The sequence below is a fragment of the Serinus canaria genome, chromosome 2, assembly GCF_022539315.1.
Source record: "Serinus canaria isolate serCan28SL12 chromosome 2, serCan2020, whole genome shotgun sequence".
NCBI lineage: Eukaryota > Metazoa > Chordata > Aves > Passeriformes > Fringillidae > Serinus > Serinus canaria.
In genome coordinates this window covers 119,096,451-119,119,703 of record NC_066315.1, presented here as the reverse complement: position 1 = coordinate 119,119,703, position 23,253 = coordinate 119,096,451, and the positions used below count along the sequence as shown (strand labels likewise).

At 37.9% G+C, this 23,253-nt stretch overlaps 1 protein-coding gene across 1 annotated transcript in view; it reads left to right on the top strand.

Moving 5' to 3' along the window:
• EYA1 (EYA transcriptional coactivator and phosphatase 1) overlaps window positions 1–22,927 on the top strand; it is a 145,310-nt gene extending 122,383 nt beyond the window's left edge. The window contains exons 13-18 of the mRNA XM_050970882.1: window positions 9,963–10,021; window positions 10,250–10,410; window positions 10,608–10,722; window positions 11,019–11,140; window positions 13,333–13,433; window positions 20,799–22,927. Of these exons, the coding sequence (XP_050826839.1) occupies window positions 9,963–10,021; window positions 10,250–10,410; window positions 10,608–10,722; window positions 11,019–11,140; window positions 13,333–13,433; window positions 20,799–20,879 (639 nt within the window). The 3' untranslated portion in view covers window positions 20,880–22,927. The remainder of the gene's footprint in view (window positions 1–9,962; window positions 10,022–10,249; window positions 10,411–10,607; window positions 10,723–11,018; window positions 11,141–13,332; window positions 13,434–20,798) is intronic.
• The last annotated feature ends 326 nt before the right edge of the window (window positions 22,928–23,253 follow it).

Here is a 23,253-nt window from a genome sequence, read left to right as displayed (position 1 = left end):
ATTGTCTTCCATACAAAATGAGGATTAAATTTATGTAGAATTTTATTATTTTCTTACAACCATACAGCAACTTTGTGGGTTTTAGTTGTTCCATCATTCCAAAGTTGTTGGAATATGAAAGGGGTTGTTATTATTTGTATTGTTTGGTTGGGTTTATTTTAAAAGCAATAGGTAGCAGCTCTTTCAAGAAGTAAACATGACAGCTTTGCTTTGAGTGTTTCCTGCTCTTTGTTTTCCTCATGGACTAGTACCCCAGTTCTAGTTAAAGCATTTCATTTGCAAACTTGTCTCAGAGCATTGCAAAACCTCAGTTTTTTTCATTATGGCATGAATTTGGTTTGTTGTGCTAAAATCACCAATGATATGCCAGCAAGGAAGAAAATCAACCTAGATGTGTCCATGTCAGAAAAAAAAGTAAAAATCCAGTATAAAACTACTGTGTTGTTGATAGGTGGAGGTCAGCCACTGTTGAGATAAAGAGATAGGTTTACCAACCTAAAAGTAAATATTGGCCAAGGTGATGCCAAAGAAAATAAATTTCTTAGAAAGTTACATATCACATTCTCTCAGAATATAAAAACAATGTGTGCATTCTTTAAAATTCTAAATGTTTCTTCAATAGAAATATTTTAAAAACAATCTATGAAAGAAAAACCTTTTTGCTTAGAAGAGTTTGCAAAAGAGTATAATAGTTAAAGATGAGCTGAAAGTGGAATCAGCTCTTGGTGACTGTTGAATGTAATCATTCATGATTGTTTTTTTCCAGATGACCTTCATTTAGCAATAAACAATGGACAGAAGCTCATATTCAGACCTCTAGGTCTAGTTCTATTGCTGTCAGAAATATCTGTTTTGCTTGAGGCAAAAAATCATGAATGTGATTTTGGCAGAGTGGGTCTGATTTGGCTGTGATTGGAGGATGGATCCTGGAAAGTCTTAGCAAATCTTTGGCTCTTCATTTCCTAATTGGTTGGCTAGATGTTGAATAAGAAACATCTGAGGTCACTTCTTAAAAAAAAAAAAAACACCAAACATAGAAAAGACTGTAGAATATACTGAAAATAGATTTCTAGACCATCAGACTCAAAAAAATAAGCAATTACAGGAAAGATTGTTGAATAAACCTTATTCCTGATGAGATACAAGGAATGGTTTCAAGGAAAGGAAAGCTTCAAGCAGAGCTGACTGAATTATTTTCCTCCCACCCCCAAATACCATAAGGATGGCAGCTGAACAAATCTTTGGTCACCCAGAGTGGAGTCATCAGAGGAATATCTATTCAAAAATTACTTTTGTCGTTTGGTTGAAATAAGTGTTCACCTCCTCCCAATGATGTCTGTAATGGGAACCTCCTGACCAGACAGTGGCTGGGGATGCTTTATGAGAAGCATGTGATTCAACTCCTGATAGTCCATCAACAGAGAGTTCTGGGAAACCCAAATGTAATTATTCCAAAACCTTTTAACAACATTAAATTTATTTTTAGAGATATAAACCTTATTTTTAAAGTACTATAAGTTCAATGAAGAGCTGGCAAAGACAAGTTTACTTTCTAAGGAACTCATCAACGATTGTGAACTCCCTTCCAGCAGGTATCAGAGCAGTTCCCTTTGCACGTTCAGAGACACAAAGCCCACCTATTTGCATTTAATTTTCCACAGTAGCAATTCAAGAACAGCTCAGCTGCAGTGCAGGAAGGAAGGGTAGAGAGAAGAAAGGAAATACAAATCACAGCACAGCCCTAATATGTGTGTGAGGGAATGACTGGAAATTGTTTCTCATCTGTGATACTACTACCATGGGTGACTTGCAGAAAGTTCATGAAGTTCCACTTCATGAATGTGGGACTAAATTACATCACACATGTAGCTGTAGGTAAATGAACAAAAATGCAAAACAAAGTCTTCATTCAGGCAGAACCGTGGCTTTGCTGGTGTGTGCAAAACACAGCTAAAAGCCTCAACCCATCTGAAATGCAAGATGCCTGCCTGTTGTGGAATGTGCTGCTGCAGTTCCTGAGTGTTAGAGCTGCAAAGAATAACAAATACCTCCTTTGCTCACTTGAGAAGACCATTCCTATAGGCTTATGCAACTTATTAACCACTTAATTTCTTTCACATGGCAAATGACAAGTACCTTCATGCTAGGTGCCACTAAAAATAAAGCCTATACAATTTGCTCTCTAAAGAGGATCACATGGGTTATTCTTTGCAGATCTACAGCTGAGCTGAAATACCCAGGAGCCTACCATGTTCATAGCATCACTTTGTCACTTTATTCACCTTTCTGTTGCTTCTCCCTGAGTTTCTAGCTGAGGTTAAACCACCACAGGCTGTAAGGTGGCACGACAACTCTTGTCTCTCTAGCTGACACTCTTAGAGCTCTGACAAAGGATTGTTGTCCTCTTCTCTGTCTGGGCAAGGCACTGATGGGTCAGCTCACTCCCCACTTCTGCCACTGAGCCAACATCTGCCCCACAACACTGGGAGTGGGAAAGAAAAGGAGAGAGAAAATTCAAAGTGCTTTTACATACTGGCAAGGTTAGCAGAGAGAATTTTAAACCCTGCCTTTGTCTCATTAGCAGACAATTACAAAGATGGGAGACTCACTCCCTCAAAGAATTGCTGCTTTCATTTTAAACATATGCATTTAGAAGATTATCAGCAGCATCAAGGCCCTGCAAGTTTGAATTAATTGTTGTGTGGTACTGACAGACACAGCTTAGGTCATCTTGTGAAAATTTCCACATGAACCCCTCATTTCCAGAGAAATGAGACATTTTAAGGCTTTTGTGGAAAAATCCTTCATAAGTTTAATTTTAGGTCCTTTAAAATTTAAATATATTTTAACAATCTTTAGTGTATCATTTCAACAAAATGTCTGTTCCTAAAAGTATACTTTCAAGTTAATGAGTTTGAGAATAATTCACTACATTATGAGGAGATTCATGGCTTTTTTTCATCTTAAAATATCTTCATATTTTATTTTAATCATAGAATTTTTTTCTCTTTGCAAAAAATATGTATTAGCATATAATAGGAATCATATCATAAAGAAAGTATGTGAAAGCACATGTGAAGTGCTGGCCTTTTAAAATACAGTTAATTTGACACTTTAAATTTAACACCTTTCTCTCCAGGAATAAAACATACCCTTCAAGGAGATTCACTTGAGTCTAATTTAGCTGTTTCTATCTATTGGTAAAATTCTTTCTTTCACATCCCCCCTCTTCCCTTCCTGCAAATATACAGAAAAAGAATAACATAACAGAGGAGAACAACAAATTACTTTGTCAGAGTTGGAGCAAGAACTGATTTTAGAGAGACCCTCTACTCTATCCACTGCAGTTGCCATATAGATACTTCTTTAGGTCGTGTTTTATTTTAAATTAGATTCTTCCAGTTACAAGGTGTAGCTGAAATGAAAATGTAAACCTTGGTTTTTGCATAGCTTCTTCAATAAACACAAGTTGCAGAATAAGACCTTTATTTTGGAATATACACTGTTTACTTTAGGAGTATCATATTTGATCCAAATGCATTTCTTGATGTGAGCAAGCAAAGTAGGATTTTAATCACCTTTTCTACTAGAAAAAAAGGCATCCATTTTGTGCTATAAAAGGGTTGCATGTTTGGTGAAGGGGAGTACTTTAAAGTCATTGGCTGTGAAAAAGAGTTTGCAAATAATTTCAGTTCTTAGTCCTCAGTATAACAGCATATATAAATATATAACAGTTTATATAGATAATAATTTTTTGTTCTGATGTTCTATTTAACAATAAAAGATAGGATTTTGGGGGTTTTGGTAGGTTTTTTGTGGGCTTTTTTTACATTATAAGTTTCTCTTTCTAGTCTTAAGTTTAAAACGGGAGCATTTTGAAAGCCTTCACAGCCCAATTTAATTCCTTGACTGTTCATCCACAAATTGTCAGACAGAATGAAGTGGATTTCAAGAACTCTCTTTGTTCCTCATATCCTGTGCCTGACCCACAGGTAATCTGCACCTTTTTTCTTCAGCACCGAATAATTGTGGTGGGAAAGAAGAGAAAATGTTAGGGTCACAAAGTGCAGGCTAGACAGAGATGACAGGTCCTGCCAATGGAGTGCCAGCGCTGAGAAGCTGTGAACTGCAGGCACTGCTCTTTCACATGGTTTGTGCTGTGCCTTAGCAGGCACTGCTCTTTCTCATGGGTTTGTGCTGTGCCTTAGCAGGCACTCTGCAGTGATGGCTTAGGGAGCTCAGCACTTCAGCCTTTGTTGCCTCGGCTTGAAAGGAAGACCAGAGAGTTTTTTGTATTTAGCAAGCACAGAAGTACAGTGGAGAAGCATTAGGTACAGTTCATACTCTCTCTCTCTCTCTCTCTCTCTCTCTCTATATATATATATATATATATATATATATATGTTTAGAGTATGAACTATGTATATATATATACATATGTATATATACACACACTTGCACACACACACTCGCACACACTCACACACACACCCACACACACACACAGAGGATGTATATGTGCTGTTATTCAATTTTCCAACCTGCACACACCAGGGATTTAACCATTCTAGTCAAGTGAAAACCAGAGGTTGACTCCTAAAGCTTAATGAATGCTGGCAAATAGTGTTGGTGCATGGGGTTACAGCTATGAGTAAAGAGATGGGCGTGTGGGGCATCCACAACCTAGCTTTGAAATACAAAATTGTTGCCTGGAAAACAAAAAATTGACAATCTGTAACTCTGTGATTCGGAAGGAAGCATGTTGTGATGGCTAATAGGAGTGATGAGTATTTCTGGAGTAGATAATAGTCTTAAAGGGTATATGCAACTGAAAGGGTATATGTCTTATTCCTGGAAAAGACATAAACAGAGGTACTGCTGTCATAAAAGCTGTATTAAAATCACAGCAGTGTACATATGGGGATTTTTTTTTTTTTTTTTTTACAGATACTTCACATTTATAAAGAATTGCATCTTTAACTTGTTTTGCTAGATCTGTTCTCACATGTACATGACCAAATTTCTCTAGTGTTCAGTAGGGAAAATGAAGCAGTGGATATAATTGCGTAATGACAGATATGAGAGGAACAGAGAATCCCAGCAATCATTTCCTGTGACTTGGCTAGCTTCCAGGATGTCTCAATGGGCCCGCTGATGTAAAGGCAAAATGAAAATAGCTCATTCTGAAGGGTAGTTGTTGGTTGGGGTTTTTTTTTCCCTCTCTCATTTGACTTTGCAGACTAAGGTATTGGAATAATTAGTCGGCAGTGTGGTGTTAGTTTTCTCACGGTAAATTAGGCAGATTAACCAAATGTGGAAATGTATTTCAGCTACAATCAGCAGATTTGAAACTGTAATACTTCAGCATCCTCTGAGGTTAGGTTAATATTATTCACATTATTCCTCTCTATAATGTGCAGACTGTTCCTCAGTTACCTTATGTCAGTGTTTATTCAAAGACAGCAGAATTATTAGATTTATTTTTGTTAGTTTTGTAACACAGAAATGTAGAGGATCAGCATGCTAGCTGTTGCGTCACTCCACTTGGCATGCAGTATTGGCACGGATAAGAGAACTATTATAACGGCCTTAATCTCTTTTTTTATTATTATTGTTATTAATTTTCCTACAGTAAGTTGAGTAGTGAAGCATATTGTACATAATTATGGCAGAAGTACACAACTTGACGGGTGGTAGTGAAGGAGCAAAGTAATATAAATATTTGCAGAACATTCCTGCCATAAGTTAATGCTTTGCATATGAATCTTTATAAAGATCCTAAGTTAGTTTAAAGGAATGATTCCAGAGGACTACATAGGTCCAGGGATTTTAAGAGCTGTGAATGATGACTGTGGAGCATCTCTGGGACTTTTTGGCTTGTCATATAAAAACAGAAAAGAGAAGGAGGAAAACTCAGCAGGAAGAAGTTAACAAATGCTTTGGGAATGGATAAGGAAGACATAAGCTTTCCATGTACAAATCTTAGGCTAAACTCACCTAGTCATTCATTTTTGATTGCTGTTTGTCTTTGGCTTGCTGCATTTCACTGGAGACACTCATTTAGCAAATGGTTGCAGCAGCTTTAAGTTGCTCCTGCAAGCACATATCTGCTGCTGCTTCGAGCCCCAAAGCAGAGCTGATAGAAGGGAATGGAGAAACAAATCTCAGCTATTCCATGCAACATCTGTTGGTCTAATTGAGCTGCTGCAGGAGATTCAATCTAAGCTACCAGCTGTGGCACAGAAAGGTCTGAGGGACACAAACACATGGATCCATGCAAGCCAGCTGTGTGAAGGAGCAAAAAAGGACAGCATGGACAGTAACTTCTTAAGCTGCTATTGGTAGATTTGCCAGGTTACACATGCTGACAATCCCATTTTCCCTCAAAATATTATTTCTAAACAATACCAAGTACATTTTGCTTTCCAGGGATTGATCTGAAAGCACAGAGCTGAGTCTCAGCCTGTCTGGCTGAAATACAAATCTTCAGTACAAACATGTTATCACTTGTAGTTCCTCCTGAAGATTTTAAACTGGATACACTGAAGTTGCAAGGTCAACATGGTAAGGAGCAAAACACAGCTAGCTGCATAGGCTTTATATCTAAGCCACAGGATATTTTGCTCCTTATTTGCCAATTCAGCCTATTTTAAGAGAATCCCACAATTTTAATTTTCTGCTTTGGACTTGACTGCTGAACTGATCCTGTCATAATAAAATACATCTGCATAAATAACAGTGTTTCTACAGGGACTCTCAGTATTGGTTTCAGATCTCACTTTGCCAGAGAATTAGAGGGAGAATTCTGTACTCTACTTCCTATGAAAATTTTACAAAAATGTCAAATACATTTGTGAAAGTTTGAAATGGTGAGCCTGCAAACAAACCTTTTTTTTTTTTTTTTTTCCTGGATGGCCATTTACCTACAAGTCAGTCCCCCTTGCAGGAGCTTTTCTGAAAAGTACTTGAGGATTTTAAAGTCAATGTTTATATATACATCTTTGTGGAAATGTTCTGGTTTGAAGGGCATGCTTTATTTTTTAGGCAGTGTTTTACCATATCCCTAATTATGGTGCATATTGAGCTAAGTGCTATTTTAAGTTGTTGACTCTGTGTGTGCTTGCTTATGTCTAATCAGAGGACTGAGCAGTGTCTCAGGTAGCTCACAAATAGAATGCTCCACACAAACCAAGCAGGTGGAAACAAATGCAAAGGGTTCTGATAGAAGAATGGACCACATCAATTAATGATGGGCAGATAATTGGCTCCTTTGAAGAATTACTCCTAAATAACTTCTCTGCTAAAAGAGCAATTGCTAAATGAATGTTTTTCCTTACCATGTTCAGGGGTGGAAAAATGCAGCCATCACTCATTAACTCAAAGTCCAAGTCAGCTAGACAGTGTGAAAAAATAGCTGGCACTCAAAGCTCACATTTAGCCTCAAAGCCGTGCCCTGCCACTCAAAAGGAACAAAACAGTCGTGCACTGTTTGTGACCTCCCTTTAGCTGTAACATAGTGTCAATCACATTGGGCTTTAATCCTTTCCAAATTATAACATGTATCTCTTGTGCTTTGTTCCCTTCCTGCCTTTTTTACTTCTTTTATTCCTGACAAAAGAGGACACTATGTCTCTCTTATTATTGTCAGTATTTTGTCTGAAATTTGGGGTGCTTGTGACATTTTCTTCCTTGTTCTTGCTTTCTTGACAATGTTTCTGTACCTTTGCCCTACCAGTTTTTTAGTCTCAGATTTATTTTCTGGGCTTTTCTCTCCAAAATAATTCTTTCTCTTGATGCCACAATTTCTATTTCTAATGTATCACTGAGGTTCTCACTTTTTACCTACCAAGCAGGTGGGTAGACAGAAGGGAAGAATGTCATGATCTTGTGATGGTCCCAAGATCTTGCACTGTGAATTAAAGCCCCAAGTCCCTAGTTTCTCTCTAGCTGTGGTATCTAAGATGTAGTGGTCTCATTCTTCCTGCCTCTGTCTTTTCCCTGAGAGAGTTGAATTTGGAAATTTTTGAGTTATTCCTTCTTCCATCTGCTCCTTTGAGAAGATGAACTTCTACTCCTTCCTTTAGTTTCGTGGCTACAAAATAAAAATAGTTTATTTTTCACAGATTTCTATTTTGAGTCCTCTTCTCCAGCAGCTTGTTGCAGTTGTCATTCATAGTTTCTAAGCTGGGGAAGGAGAAATCACAGAACAGTAGAAGAGTAACTAAAGTGGGAAACTAATGAATTCAGGAGGGTATTGCTTCTTTAGCTTACACTCAGCTTGTATTTGAATTGTTAATGTGGTACATTTGGATGGGCATTTGCTCTTGGTTTTAAACAGAAAAACAGTAAAAAATTATGTGAATTTGATAACTTGCTGAAGAAGCTTCTGGCTCTTTTTTCAGCCAAGTTGATTTTCAAAGCCTGGCAGCATATGCTCACTCTTGCAGTTTCAGCTTTGTCTGTACATCTAAGGCATTTTGTCTGCCTAAGGAGGAAATTCACTGTATGCTGGTTAAATATGAGCAAATGTAGTATTGCCTCTCCTGTGCTGGTTGTCACTCCTACCTCTCTCTTTAGCACAAGCTACCTATGCATAAGATACAGAGGAGTAAGCATTACAGTAAGAATATGTTGTACAAGTGCAAAAGACCACACCTTGTTCTTCAAAGCATTTCAAGTTTCTGAGGCATTTTTTGTAAACCAATGTTTTTAAAAATCGAGAATCCACAGCCACCATGTGAGGCCACATAGGCTTCTTCAGCTTTTTTCTTATCTGAGGTTGTTGACCTGAGGAGAGGAGGAGAAGGTTACAGGGTCAAAGTCTTTTCCTCCTTGGAGCTTGCTGCTTGCTGGGAGAGGGTTGGCTGGAAAATAGATGTTTTAGAAAAAGGGTTGAGGGTCATGATTTTAATTCTGTTAGGGAACAGCTGGTTTGAGTTTCTTTCCACTTCTATCTTCCCTCCCTTCCTCACAAATCCATGGAGAGAGAAAAATTTGTTCAGAGGAAAGCAAGACAAAAATAAGGGATTGCAGCATTTTCATCTTTAAAATAGATCATATTTGTTATAGGACTTTACATTAGGAGAGAGAAGAGGAAATTATTAAAATAATTGAAATCCATTATTGTTACAATCATTGAATTGATATTGATCTAGAGTGTCAGAAGTTTATTTGTTTTCCTGCCAACAGTTAAAATGTTAATAGTAATGCTTTAATGTTTTGGGGTTTTTTTTTGGATAAACAATATACATTACAATTTTTAATTTAGTGATGGACAAAGCTAATTTTTGATATATTGTGTTAGTTTGCAGACCAGAAGCTGAAGAAAGATGGTTTGATTTGGGTATTTCTGTTCAGATTTTCTTCATCTTTGCATGCTGCTTTCATGCACTAAGACCAAAGAGAGAGAAGGAAACTCACAACTCTCAAATGAATGGCAAACTAGGAACAGATTTTTCATCTGCACTCCTCTGAAACACTGGCCTCAGGCTGTGTTGGTGTGTGGCTCAACAGCAATCAGAGGTCATAATTTCATTGGCGGTTAGCATCAGGTTTAATTTTTCTAATATGTTACATTTACCAAAATGTCTGGTTTCAGTTACACTTATGCACTGACTGAATCAGCTTTGAGCAGCATGATGTTTTAAGGTACCTGAAAGGCTACAAGAACGTTTATGGAACATATATGCTAATTGTTTTTAACCACTTTCCTTTCTAAACACAAAAATGTGTTTTTTGGAAAGCCATTTAACAGTAGTAGCTAATGACGGTGTGCATTTATTCTAAGAAATGAGCACAGGGAATAGGTAAAATAGTTGTTTTAACAAGACTGCCATCTACTGATTTCCACAATTAAAAATATCCCTGATGACTAGATTGGTCATAGATTTTTTTTTTTTAAATACCTTTGTTTTCAAGATTTGCAAAATCAAGAAAATTATAAAATCTTTCTGTCACCTTAGGAATGCGACCAGGTTCACATTGACGACGTGTCTTCGGATGACAACGGTCAAGATTTAAGGTACAAGAGAACTCAGTAAGATAAAAAAGTTGCTTTGCAAATTCCTTCCTGGGCAAGGGATGGGCTGCTGGAATGCTCACAGTGGCCTGCTCTCTTTTGCAATACATAATTGCAAAATGCAATTATTTAAGGTTGCCTTCTTTGCAACCCAGCCAAAGTAGGGTAGCTGGGGGCTCAATGCAGCCTGTTACCTTTTATTAATCCCTGGGGTTTTTTATCTCTGCCTAGCACGTATAACTTCGGAACCGACGGCTTTCCCGCGGCTGCCACCAGTGCCAACCTGTGCCTGGCCACCGGCGTGCGCGGAGGAGTGGACTGGATGCGGAAACTGGCCTTCCGCTACAGACGAGTAAAAGAAATATACAACACCTACAAAAACAACGTTGGAGGCAAGTGACTCTGGAGGGTCTAACAGACACGGATTAGAGGATGTAAATGGGAAGAACTGGTTTCTACTCCTTTTTAGGAGTGTTTAGTGAGCTGTTTAGTTTGCAGTTTCAGAAAATTGTCTGAGCTGGTGAAAGCAAAGGAAAAGGACAGAGCACTACTTAATACCAGTGCAGACATGCCCTTGTCTACTCCACAGGTCTTCTTGGTCCAGCAAAAAGAGAGGCTTGGTTACAACTGAGAGCAGAAATTGAAGCTTTGACAGATTCTTGGTTAACACTTGCACTGAAAGCACTCACCCTCATACATTCGAGGTGAGTACTGAGAGTAGGAAGGAAGCTCTAGCATGTCTGATGATGAGCTGGAAGAGGCTGTCTGGTGTGGTGAGCAAAATGCTGAAGCTGGAGGACCTCATCCTCATTTCTTATTCTGATCTGACCATGCTGCACCTTGTTCCTTGATACGGTGGTAAAAAAAAAATGTTCTTTTAAAGTGGTGATAATAATGTTGAAGGGGTTCTGATGGGAGGGGTAAGATTTTCCTTCTATTGTTTTGCTTTGGTTTCTTTCTATATTATTAAAAAAGGATATTTGCATTTTCTCTTCCATAGGACAAACTGTGTGAACATTCTCGTAACAACTACTCAGCTAATTCCAGCACTGGCAAAAGTCTTGTTGTACGGCCTAGGGGTTGTATTTCCCATAGAGAACATTTACAGTGCAACTAAAATAGGTGAGCTATTTTCATCATGTTGTGATACATGTAAAGCAGTATTTCTAAAAAGAAAAGGTATTGTAGCTTATATTTAATTCTTTCTTTCTCTGTAGCAAACACAGAGATTAGTAATACCTGATCCTCATTAAACATTGCTAAATCATCCTAAAAGTGCTTTCCAAATGTCTGATGATCCAAAAGCTTTGTATAGCTCTATTAACAGTGGTACAGCCTCTGTTAGGAAGAAATGTTAAAAATACTGCTTTTTTTTTCATCAATTGTCAAAACTGTGGGGCTGTGTAGCAGTTGAGAAGGGTTTTTACTAGGCGGTGAGTATAGATCCCTGAAGTCTCCCTGAAGCAGCAGTAGGAGAAATTCTGTAAAGGTAAGCCCTGGCTTGTTTTCATGGGCTCTGGAGAAAATTTTGGTAAACAATTTACCAGGAGCAAGGATGTTTTGCTGCAAAATATAATTATTTAAGTGTCTTCATACTGACTGTAATAAGTTTCAGCCAGGCAAATGTTTATTTCTGTTTTCTGGTTCAGTATAAAAAGATGTTATTCTGAGTATGTAGAAGTACCCCAGACCAGATGGCGATGGTGTTTGTAGTTTTTAATGTGATTATGACATATCTGTTCTGTCTCAGATTCCCTCATAATTGTGAGCTACAAGAACACTTTTTTCATGTGCTCTTAAGTATCTACAATACAGCAAGCTCAAATGGTGAAATATTTTTGATTTTTTTTAAAACAAGACAAAACAAAAATTGGCTCACAGCTTTACAGAGAAATTTGAAAGCATTTACATAAAATATTTAACATTTTTTTCTGTGTATGAAAGTTAATAGTGCCCTCTATCAAAACCTTAAAGTAAACTATAGCTGTGAAATATATAATGCTTTAAATATACATGATAATTAAAACATATTTTAATAAATCTTCCCTTGTGACTTCACATACATGGGATAGAAAGGTGGTTTTGGAAAAATGTGCTCTGTCACTGACTGCCACAGGAAACCATGGGTTTTTTGTGACATGGCATGATTCATAGTATTCAAACACTGTTCCAGGTTAGTGTTGGAGGTTTCTTATGCCTGGTGCTACTGTTAAATGGTATCATTAAGTAGTTTGGCTTCTGTAATGGCTAGAAAACTTCATTTAATTTCCGGCCTACTTTTTCTTATGCTTTTAATTTTCTTTAGCTGAAATATCTATTTTGGAAACCACAATTTTCCCATCCATTGTTGTAGATGCTCAGGTTAGCATGTCCATGGTCAGACTAAAGTGACCTTTCGTAATGGGGACATTTGAGAAAACTCAACTTTAGGCTTTTGCTTTCTTTTCTCTTCTCAGTACCCTACCTGTAGCTTCCCAGTATGGGTACAAATTGAAAGAGAAAAAATTTAGGCTAGCTATTAGGAAGAAATTCTTTACTGTAAGGATGGTGAGACACTGAAACAGGTTGTCCAGGGAGGTTGTAGATGCCACAATCCTGGCAGTGTTCAAGACCACATTGGGTAAGGCCTTGGATGACCTGGATAACCTTGGATAACTGTTATAGTGGGAGTGTCCCTGCACATGCCAGGATGAGTTGGCACTGGATGAGTTTAAGGTCCCTTCCAACCCTTAAGATTTCTGTGTTTCTATAGTACTTGTGCATAAGGCTGGAGCACTGAGATCATTTCCCAAGGTGTGTACAGGGAAGGAATGACCTATATGACTGGATCCCAGTGCAGGGGATATCAAGGACATGGTCCATGTACTGGATTACAGGCATTTAAATCTTAATCTTTTGAGTGACCTTCTAAGTCAAGGTACGACTGTTTTAGGAGCTGTGATTAATCACATCACAGATTTTGGAGAAAAAGCTAGAATTTCTCAATTCTAGAATTTCTCAACTCAGCTTCAATCAATTTACTCAAATCATGCTACTGGTCATAAACAAATGGTAGATAATTCTCCTGGTGGTGCAATTCCCCACAAAACCTGTGTCATATAAGGGAATGAGATAAGAAAGGTCTTATTGTGGACCTCTAGTATGCTGTCTATGCTGCCATCAACCTTGATACACCATCCTGAGTGACAGACTCTTCTCATCATTGTAGCTCTACTTGAGAATTCCAAGGAATGGGGAGATCCAGGCTAAAAAGTTATTTGTTTAATGACATCCCATCACCACCTATCTTGAATAGTCTGATCTTTTTCTTTCAGGAAAGGAAAGTTGTTTTGAACGAATAATTCAACGATTTGGAAGAAAAGTAGTGTATGTTGTTATAGGAGATGGTGTCGAAGAAGAACAAGGCGCAAAAAAGGTAATGACCTTCTCTCGGTGAGGGTCGGTTTCAAGAGTCTGGAAAATTGTCTCTTCTTCAGCATGGGACAGCATGCACTGACATTTAGGTTGGAAATCTTTGCATTATAAAATCTGTGTTGGCTATATCTAGTAGAAAGCCAGGTAAGGCTATAGATAATGATTTGCCCTGCTGTTCTCCAAAAGACACATTAAACTATGTATGTTTGATGGATTTCAAAAAGGGGCCAGAAAATGGGCCCTGGCTTTTGTGCCAAGAACTAACAGTTCTGTTTTCCTTGGCAACCCAAAATACCACATAGGATGTTATGAATGTAAGCAAAATATGGTGATTCTCAGTGATCAAAGGCAGTGTGCTGTTTGACTGTATGAAATCCATATATGTCACACCTTAAAAAGACATGTAGGACTGGAGTAGGTAGACAGGAATTTCCGTTTTCTTGTGTGTCCCTAATTTGGATTCTTCATTCAGACAACAACCTGTGGCTTGGCATGCATTCATAATCTCAGATAAATGAGCAGAGGATACTGTTTGACTGTCTATTATTTTTTGCTTCCCACTGAGAAGAAGGGAAAAATTAACTTTTTCTGTTTCAATGTGAGTTAAGCTGTTTAAAAAGCAACACTTCCCATTCACAAATAATAGGCTTTATTTGTAATCTTGCTAAAAAAACTACTCTAGGTAGTCTGCAGATACACCCTCTTTGCTTGGAGGAATGAGGCATAACCCTGGCTATTTGAATAATAGGAGAAAGAGCAAAAAAATAGGCATTTTTGTTCTTGCTTCCTTTCACAGATAAATTGCTTTTACACAGCTGCTTTTTCACCACAAAACTCTCTGTGATAGTTCTATCTCTTTCCACTGTGACTTTCTAAATTGGAGAAGTGAAACTAATTAGTCCACATGGCGTTTTAACAACCATTGACTGGTTTGGCTTCATGAAATCTGGGTTTTGTGCCCCTGAAGCCTCGCGGGTAGGTTCCCGGCTCGTCCCAGCACTTTGCAGAGTCTCAGTTTCATATATCCCTTTGGCGGACTGGCAGGAACAGTTTGCTCCTTTCTCCTTCAGAAATGCCTTTCATCTTTGCAGAGAAATGTTTTCCCGCTGCAAATGATTACATTTTAAAAGCTGTATTTAAGATCAGGGGGGGAAAAAAAATTCCTTCTCTTTGTTCCTTTTCTGTTGCTCAGTGAAATAGTGTTGTATATGATAATGGCAGGAGTAGTCCTTTTGGTAACATTATCTATTCCACTGCTTTTTTCAACAGGAAACATGATTCAGAAAAGCATAAGAGAAAGCTTTTCCAGTCGCTAAGAGGAGTAGCAGTATAGAAAGTTCCTTTGTGCAATTACTTGTGTGTATTCTTTCCTGGTGGAAGGAATTTTCAGGTTGAAAGCATGTTGGATGCTCTGGATTAAATTATCTGCTGCAGCAATGCCAGAGAAGTCAATAAGTAGACCAGCAGCCCTGCCTTTCTGCATAAACTATCAATCTGATTTAGGAAAATGCTTCTGTGATTCTTGTCCTGCTTCTTACTCCACCAAATAAGAAATCACCATTTCACTCTATGAATGCAAGATTTTCCTTTTTAGTTTCTTCCTTCACATCCTGCAAGAGTCTTCTCTGGAGAGCACACAAACAAAACAGAAGCTTTGCCTCCCCAAAACTACCCAAACCATATCAATCCAGAGTGGCATAACTGTCCTGTGATGTACCCCATTGTCATGCTTACCCCTGGATTTTGGTAGCTGGTTCCTTCCCGCCTTGCTTCCCATCAGCATGTCGGGTTTTGTGGTATTCTCCAGGGAAGGGACAGGTCTTCAACAGAAGACCTACCTACCCTTTGCACAGCAGTTTTCTGTAGGGCTTTGGCCTGAGGTGAAGCCATTAGCATATGTGTGTTTCTTTACACTGTTTAGAGCATAAACAGTACAACCGTCTTTAGATAGCACCTCATTGTTTACATGTCAACTGTAATGAGTCTTTTCAAGTGGCATATAAATTCAAGCCTATTTAATTAGAGATTTTTTTAATTCTATGTTCATTCAGTGGATTAAAAAAAAAGTTTGGATTTCCAGCTTAGGACGTAAGAAAGTTAAGGTTTATTATTTAAAATAATTTACCAATCATTAATAAATTCCTTCATCATAAAACAAGATTTTCATGTATGTCCTTCGTTCATGGAAAATATTGAGTCAATACAGCAGTAGGAAAATAAAAGAAACAATTAAAATCTTTTTATTATTGCCATTAGCATAAAAATTCAATAATAGAAACTTTTCAATGCTGCTTAAAAGATCATTGCTTTATTGAGAAACATTTTTAGGATAAGCAGTTTGTTCTTAAAATGCCTCTTTTGGTTGATGTTAGGAAACGTAATACACTGAGAAAAGTGCACACTGTTACATCTCTGGTAGCATTAGTTGAACGATGATATTGACACCTTTGTTTAGCTGTCACTTCCAGCAAAATATTAGATGAGGCAATTAAACTCTCAGGATGTTTGCACTGGGGATTGAGGAATGATTGTACCCTTCTGGGTCAGTGCAGCAGCCCGTGAGCTTGGCTGTAACACCAGGCTTCGCACAAAGGTTGCTGCCTTCATATCAGCTTCCCCAGGAAAAGAGGGAGAAGAGGGCAGAGAGAAACATGTGTGAAAGTCCAAAGGGTGCCCTGGAGCTGCTGGCACCAGTGCCAGTGTGGGTCAGAGCCACCACCTCTGAGTGCCACTGCAGTGACACAGCTGTTCTCAGTACAAGGGTCCGGGGGTTCTGCCAGAGACTCCATTATCTCCGCATTTTGGTTTGCTTTGCTTTGGTTTGTGTTTTGGTTTTAGAGGTTATTTTGTTTTATTGTGCTGTGTTTTGTGCTCATCTTTTGCCTTTGCCTTTGGAGACACATTCAGGAAATACTAATAAGACAGAAAAACCCCAGCTCCTGAGTTTTTCTGCTTAGGAGAATTCTCCAAAGGATTTCTAATTTGTGAGATGAGACAAAGGCTCCTCTGCACTGAGGAGCTGGATTTTACATCAGGTGATTCGGGAGAGCTTAGGCAAATGGGCTTCTCCTTTGTCTCCAAAATGGTCATGCTGCCTGGGAGGAAAAATCATAAATCTTTGTGGAGCAATAAATAGAATATAAATGGGTATCCAATATGCCACTGCTTTTAAGCTCAGAGTCACACTGTGCTGGTCAGGTTTGGAGTAGGAAGCAAAGACGGCCGCTTAGCAAATCTGGCAGGAATACAATAAAAATACCATGAAAGATGACAAAAACTGATGAGTTTTCTATTCAAATCCATCACAAATCTCAGAAGTTTTATTGTATAAATATGTATTCGTTTTAAGGGAAGGAGGATAGAGGATAATCTGCCCTTTTTTGGTGTTGCTATCAAAAAGTGGATTCGTTTTGTATGTGTATTAATAGCAACACTATTTGGTGGAGTAAAATAGTTGAAGTTTTGTACATTTAGTAGGTACACGCTGAAAATAAAATTACTTCTATTTCAGAAATAAAATAGCTTAAAATCTTAGTTTATTTAATAATACTCTAATTATTAGGTTTACTAAATCTGTAGTTTCATTTTTTATGCTTTTACATTAAAACCAAAATTTTGCCACCACATTAAATTTCAAAATGTCATCAAAATCAAATAATTTAAAAGTTCATAGATATTTTATTACTCAGTATCATCTACCAAACAATTCATGATTTTTAAAAGACAAATGCTTCATATTTACTTGGAATATGTTGAAATAGTAGACTTAGGGTTCCATTAGATACTAATGCATCCAGTTTCACCACCTATTTATTAGTGGTTAGCATTTGTCATCCATTCTCCCACAGCAGCAAATGTGAGATTAACATTTCTTGCTTGGCTCAGAATAGAAGCGTTTTGCATGACATGGGTGTGCTAAGTGGTGGCAGGGATTTGTTTTTAAAAGCAATATTTAGTACAGATATATACAAAGGATCTCTTCCTCTCTCAAATGATCTCAAGTCATTTGGCAGGAGAAAATGTACTTCCATCTCATGGATGTCTTGCCACTTTTGAGGTGGCTGAATAATTATGAATCAACAATGCATGTTAATACAGAAATAACAGATCTGGTTTTTTATGATAATTTTATTACTTTAAAGGTTCTAGTTTCATACAATCATTATCTTAGATGGGGTGAAAATTAGCATACCTGCCTCATGCATATATATGAAAACATATGTGTGAGGCTCTATATATACATATATTATATATATCTCTATATATACAGATATATATAGAGCTGTATCAGGTTTGTTTCCCCTCCTCCCAGCTCTGAAGGCTGTACTGTAGGGTCAGACTGATAGAAATCTGAATTGGCCATGTTCAGGCACACCCAGGGCATCAGAGCAGATTCCAGCCCCATGCAGCCACCATGTTCCTGGCATGCTTTATTTCTTGGGAGTGTGCAGCTGGCCTGTAGACCTGCATGAAGGAGAACTGAAAATAATTATAATCCTGAGATTGCACAACCTCCTTTTTTTCGTGAGTCTCTCTATTGTCATTCCACACTTCACTGCTGTAACTGCATGGGGTAAATATAGGTATACTCCTTTCACAGACAGGCATCAGTAAAGCAGAGGATGCTTAACTGAATTTGAGATAGACATAAATAGTCAAAATAATGACTGCTAACAGTTTTGGTTTAAAATCTGACCATCAACATATGACCCATAAACAGGGTAATCCAAAACTCAATATTGCACGTGGGCATCTAGCAAGAGGTGCTGTAATTTGATTTAGCAGAAGCTAAACCTTCTGTTAAATCAATCAGAGTCTTTAACTGCTCTGTCTGCCTGGTGTGTGTATTCTCTGTGCTGCTGAGGTTGTTACTAAGGAAGCAGTATAAAGCTGGAGCTGCATGGAGTGGGAGCTGGAAGCCAAGAATTTATTCCTATAGTTCTCCCTATTCATTGGTTTTCTGCCTGACCTTGGAGGGCATCCATGTCATGATGCTTCATGATCATCCATGACTCTTGGCTTCTGCAGAGACACTCTGCATAGGCAGGTGTCCACCAAAGTCTTTGCCAGCCACACCATAGGTATGCTGTTTTGCCAGCCACACCATAGGTATGCTCCCTGCCCCAGTGGCTAAAGCAGACCTGCTGCCAAGCTGACTAAGAGGAGGAGCAGGGAGCTATGGCTGGCTGTCAAGGAGACCAGCTGTGTCCCACCTGACTGGGGTTTGAGAGAGAAGAGGGAAGCTGCAACTTCCCATGAAGAGGAGGCAGCACTGCTGGGTGTAGCCAACCTGTGCAGTCATCTGGCAAACACAGCATGGACCTGCTGCAAGCAGAAACTCGTGACTCTTTGTGCTTGATGTAGTATCCCTATCAGATATTTCAAATCCTGCCAGAAAGATTTTGCAGCCTAAGTTAGAGATAGGTGCACAGAAGCTTTTGCAAAATCCAGAGAATGGCATGACTAGCAATTTTTATTTTGTATTTCTCTTGCTGGTTCATTTCCTGAACATGATGCAAGAAGTTCATCTTTAGGGAATCTGTGAGTTGGAAAGCAGCAGTGTCAGGTCTGACAGAGCACAGAGGGTAGGCTGCCTGTATAATGTAACAGGGAATAAAAACCCTGGGACATGGAGTTGCAACTGAGTGAGCTAACTGCATCTGCTTTCTGTAGCTGGTAGAGCATAGAGAGAGTACAGTGGAAGTCCAGACTGAAGATGTGGGCAAAAAAAAATATTGTAGTGTTTACCATTTCCTTCTTAAGGAAAAGATCCATCTATAAAAGTGTTTTGGAAATATCAAAAGCATTTTTTTTTAAATACCTCTGTTGTCACTCTGAATTTTCTTTGGTTTGTTCTCTCCATTGTCAGCCATCACTCATGAATTTATCTTCAAGCTGAAATTTAATCAGCTATTTCTCAAGGCTTTCTAACACTCTAGAGCAAAGCTAAGCTGAACAGAAACTGCTACAATGGTGTTTTCTTGGGAGTCGTTTTGTTTTCTTCCTGAAGAAATTCCTTTGCTCTAGAAGCTGGGCATACTCTGAATGTGGGCATGTATTGATGCATCCATATTGCATCTTCATTTGAATCAGGATTGTCATACCAAAGAGGATGTGATAGGCTGAGTGTTAAGGTGTTTGCCCTCTGAGACAGGTACAGAAATGACAGTAAATGTACGACTGGAATCAGTGAGTTTAACATTGTTTTCAAAATTTTTCTCTAACTTAAAATTTGAGAAGACCAGAATGAAAAAAGGAGAGCAGAATAAAAGTTGACAGAGGAGATAGAGTTTTGCCACTGCTTTCAGTGTAATTAGAAATTTACTCAGGAGCTGCCGAAATAGGATGAGAAAGCCTCTTTGGAAAATCATAGATAAAAATGGTTGAGGAACTTAGAAGATAATGTGATAATTAATTACTTGTGGTTTGCCTCCTAAAGATGCCAGGACACAAACTGACCCGATGAAAAGGTGAATACAATCATGTTAGCTTTCAGAATACTGTTGAATTGAAACTATTTTCCCATTGGATGTATAGAATAATTTCCTGACAAGAGCTCTCTTTTCTTATTTTTTAATTTATGCAAAAGTGCTTGTTGACATTATAACCCCCAGTTTCAAGTATAAAGGTAGTTCTTAAGCAGAGTTTTACCCTTCATGAATGAGGTAATCTGTGCTTTTTCCTGGGATTTGTGTTTTTGGTTTATTCAGGTTCTTTGCAAAAGTATTTGTGCTCCAGACAGATTTTATTACAACTAATAGGAAAAAAAGATGTATTTATTTTAATGTCCCACATGGAAAAGATGCTTTAAGATCAGTGTTAGCAATGACCAATGTTATACAAGCCACTGGGATAAAAATCTTTTCAAAGTGATGTGAGCAACTCATGAGTTATTCTGAATCACCATTTCTCTGTTCTTAACTCTTCTGCCAAGAGTAGTTTTTTACAAGGAGCAAATATATTTTGAGAGTAAACAACACTTTCACTTTCTTTGTTTTCTTTCTGTTTCCTTCCTGAAACTACCCACATGCTTCATGTGTATGTTATTTGACTTCTTTTTTTCCAGAAGTAATATTTTCTTCTGCAGTGTTCTGAAATCTGTTTTTCATATAAAGAGATTAGAAGCCCCTCCCTTCCTTATGATCTCCTGATGTGTTTGCTGTAGTTCCTATTGTAAATAGATTTGCTGTTATTGAGAATTTATGCTTAGGGGGTGGGTCAGAGAAACCAGACATAAACATGAAGGACTCAAGGTTTTAAGAGCTCTTTTTCTCTCCCCCAAGTGTTCTCTTATCCCTGTGAAAGACAAAGTCTAAGTACCAGAATGCTTGGGGTTATTTTTACATGTTGTCTGTGCTGTTCACAGCATGCTATGCCGTTTTGGAGGATCTCGAGCCACTCTGACCTTATGGCCCTTCACCATGCCTTGGAACTGGAGTACTTGTAGCAGCTTAGCAGCACTTTCAAACCTCAGAGCCTCCTTCTGCCCGTGGATGAGATGCCTGTGTCCTGTGTCAGCATTGGACTGCAGAACTTTGTGATTTCAGCATGTTGACGTGCAGCTGCAGTCGGGGTTAACCCGTGCCCTTTCAGAGAATGGAGGAGCATGTCCTTTTCTTCAGAACAGCTGTTGGCTCCGGCACTGCGAGCCCAACCAAAATAAGCCATGCGAGTGTTTGAACAACTCATCCTGACCGTATTTGCTACCAAAAAAAAAAAAAATAGAGAAGGAAAAAATAAAATGGGAAAAAAATTTAAAAAAAAAGAAGAAAAGAAAAGAAAAGGAAATAAGAGGTTCATACCTGTGAAGAAAAGAAAAAGGACCTGCAAATGCTTTGTAGTTTTTAGCCTCTTCAATGTGACATACACCATTTCTTCAACACAGCAAACTTGATTGCACAATGAAGACTGAGATTTTACAAAATACCAGTGGAGTAATTTTCTTATAAAGAAGGTTTACGTTTTGGTTTCTCATACCCAGGGTACTCTGTACATCTTTACTTATTTATGAACAGACTGTATTTTGACATCATATAACTGAGGATATGTATAATAGGATTAAAGGCTATTATAAGCCTTTGCCTTATGGTACAGCAACTACTTTTGATTTTAGCACATTACAGAGTAGTTTAAAATATGTCTAATTTAAACTAATAGGTACATCACTGAGACAATCATGTACAGGAAGAATTTTTTGTGTAAATTTGTAATAATGAATGATTCTTTTACATATTGTTAAGGTAAATGCTATTGAAAGATAGTAACGCCTTGTTGGTGAAGAATGAGGCCACGTGTGCACAAACTTGTGCAGTGCCTTATCAATGTGTTGGATATAAATATGTAGATAATGGATTTTTTTTAGATAAATTTGTCAAGACCAAAAGCATGGATGTCAAGTGTCAATAGGAATTGGGTTTTGTTCTCAGCTGTTTCTCTGCCATTTTCTTCTCCTGCCCACTCTGATTATGAAAAGATTGATTTTGTGTGTCCCCCCTGGTTGAAGCAAATACAGATAAGACCCAAGTGAAGAGGAGGCCTTTATTGTCTCTTTGTTTCCTCTTTTAAAGTTAACATAGTAACTCTTTCTAAGAGTATTAAAACATTAATTAGGAGGTCATTCCATAAAGAAATAGAGAAAGAACACAAATATATTTTAAGATGTAACGTAAACTGGAACCTTGGTACTGAATAGCTTTTGTCTCATCCAAAAATGAAGGAAGTTATCATCACTAATATTTTTAGAAATTAGAAATGAGAATATTTTGGAGAAATTAAACAAGAATGCTCATGTACATTTAAGTTTTTTAATCCTCTTCCACCAGGAGTCAGATTTTCCTAAGATATAACATCCATTGCCGGCAATGGAAATGCTGAAATGGTTATCACCAAGGAGTTAAAATTTGCTTTTGTCTGTACTAACTTAAAGGACAAACCTAGACCGTGTCTGTCTGTGACTTGTGACTTTTCTGATCTTGAAGGCTTTGAGCTACTCGGTTAAATAAACTGTTAGTCTGACTTTTTTTTTGGCTTGAATTGTACCAAGTCCCTTGGCCCAGTTAAATATCTAATTAAAAAGAAGCCTCACCTTTGTTGTTAATTTTCTGGTTTTTCTTCTTTCTTTTTTTTTAAAAAAAACCACCAGCCTCAAAACAGCTACCTGCAAAGCTACAGAGCACCAATGTAGCTACAAACCAACACCCTTCCCTATTGGAGGAATCACATTGCTGCTAGAATAAAATATTTGTGGATTGCCTTAGTACCAACAGAGAGGTTTTTATCTCACCAAGACTTGCACATGTGCTTTATTTTACCCAGTATGAGTTCTGCAACTCATGCTGGACTCACATACGTGCATAAAGCACATTGTGGGTAATTTTTTAGAATTGAGACTAACATTAGCCTTTTCTTTCCTCAAGCAAAGTAGACAGTGATGGGGGGATTGGTTGTCTGTCTTTTTTTCTTTGGCTCTTTTTCAATTTTTAGTCACTCGCGGACTGAAAAAAAATAACAGTTTGTCTGGGCCTTATTGTACAAAAAGTGTGTTGTGTCCACAATTGTGTACAGAATTTTTCTTCATTAATTTTGTTTTAAATTAATAAAATTGATTTGTGAACGTATTAAACAATTGTCTTGTATGCAAGTCTGTGATATTTCTGCCCTCTGGATTGGGAATGAGGAGACATCTCTCATCTCTTTGCTGTCTCAAGACACAGAAGTTATTCACCTTCTGGTGCCCAGCTGAGATGTTAAATAGGTTAAAGAATAGTTGCAACTAGTTTACAGAAAGCTCAGTTAGATGAGCAGAAGTTGTTTTGCTTATC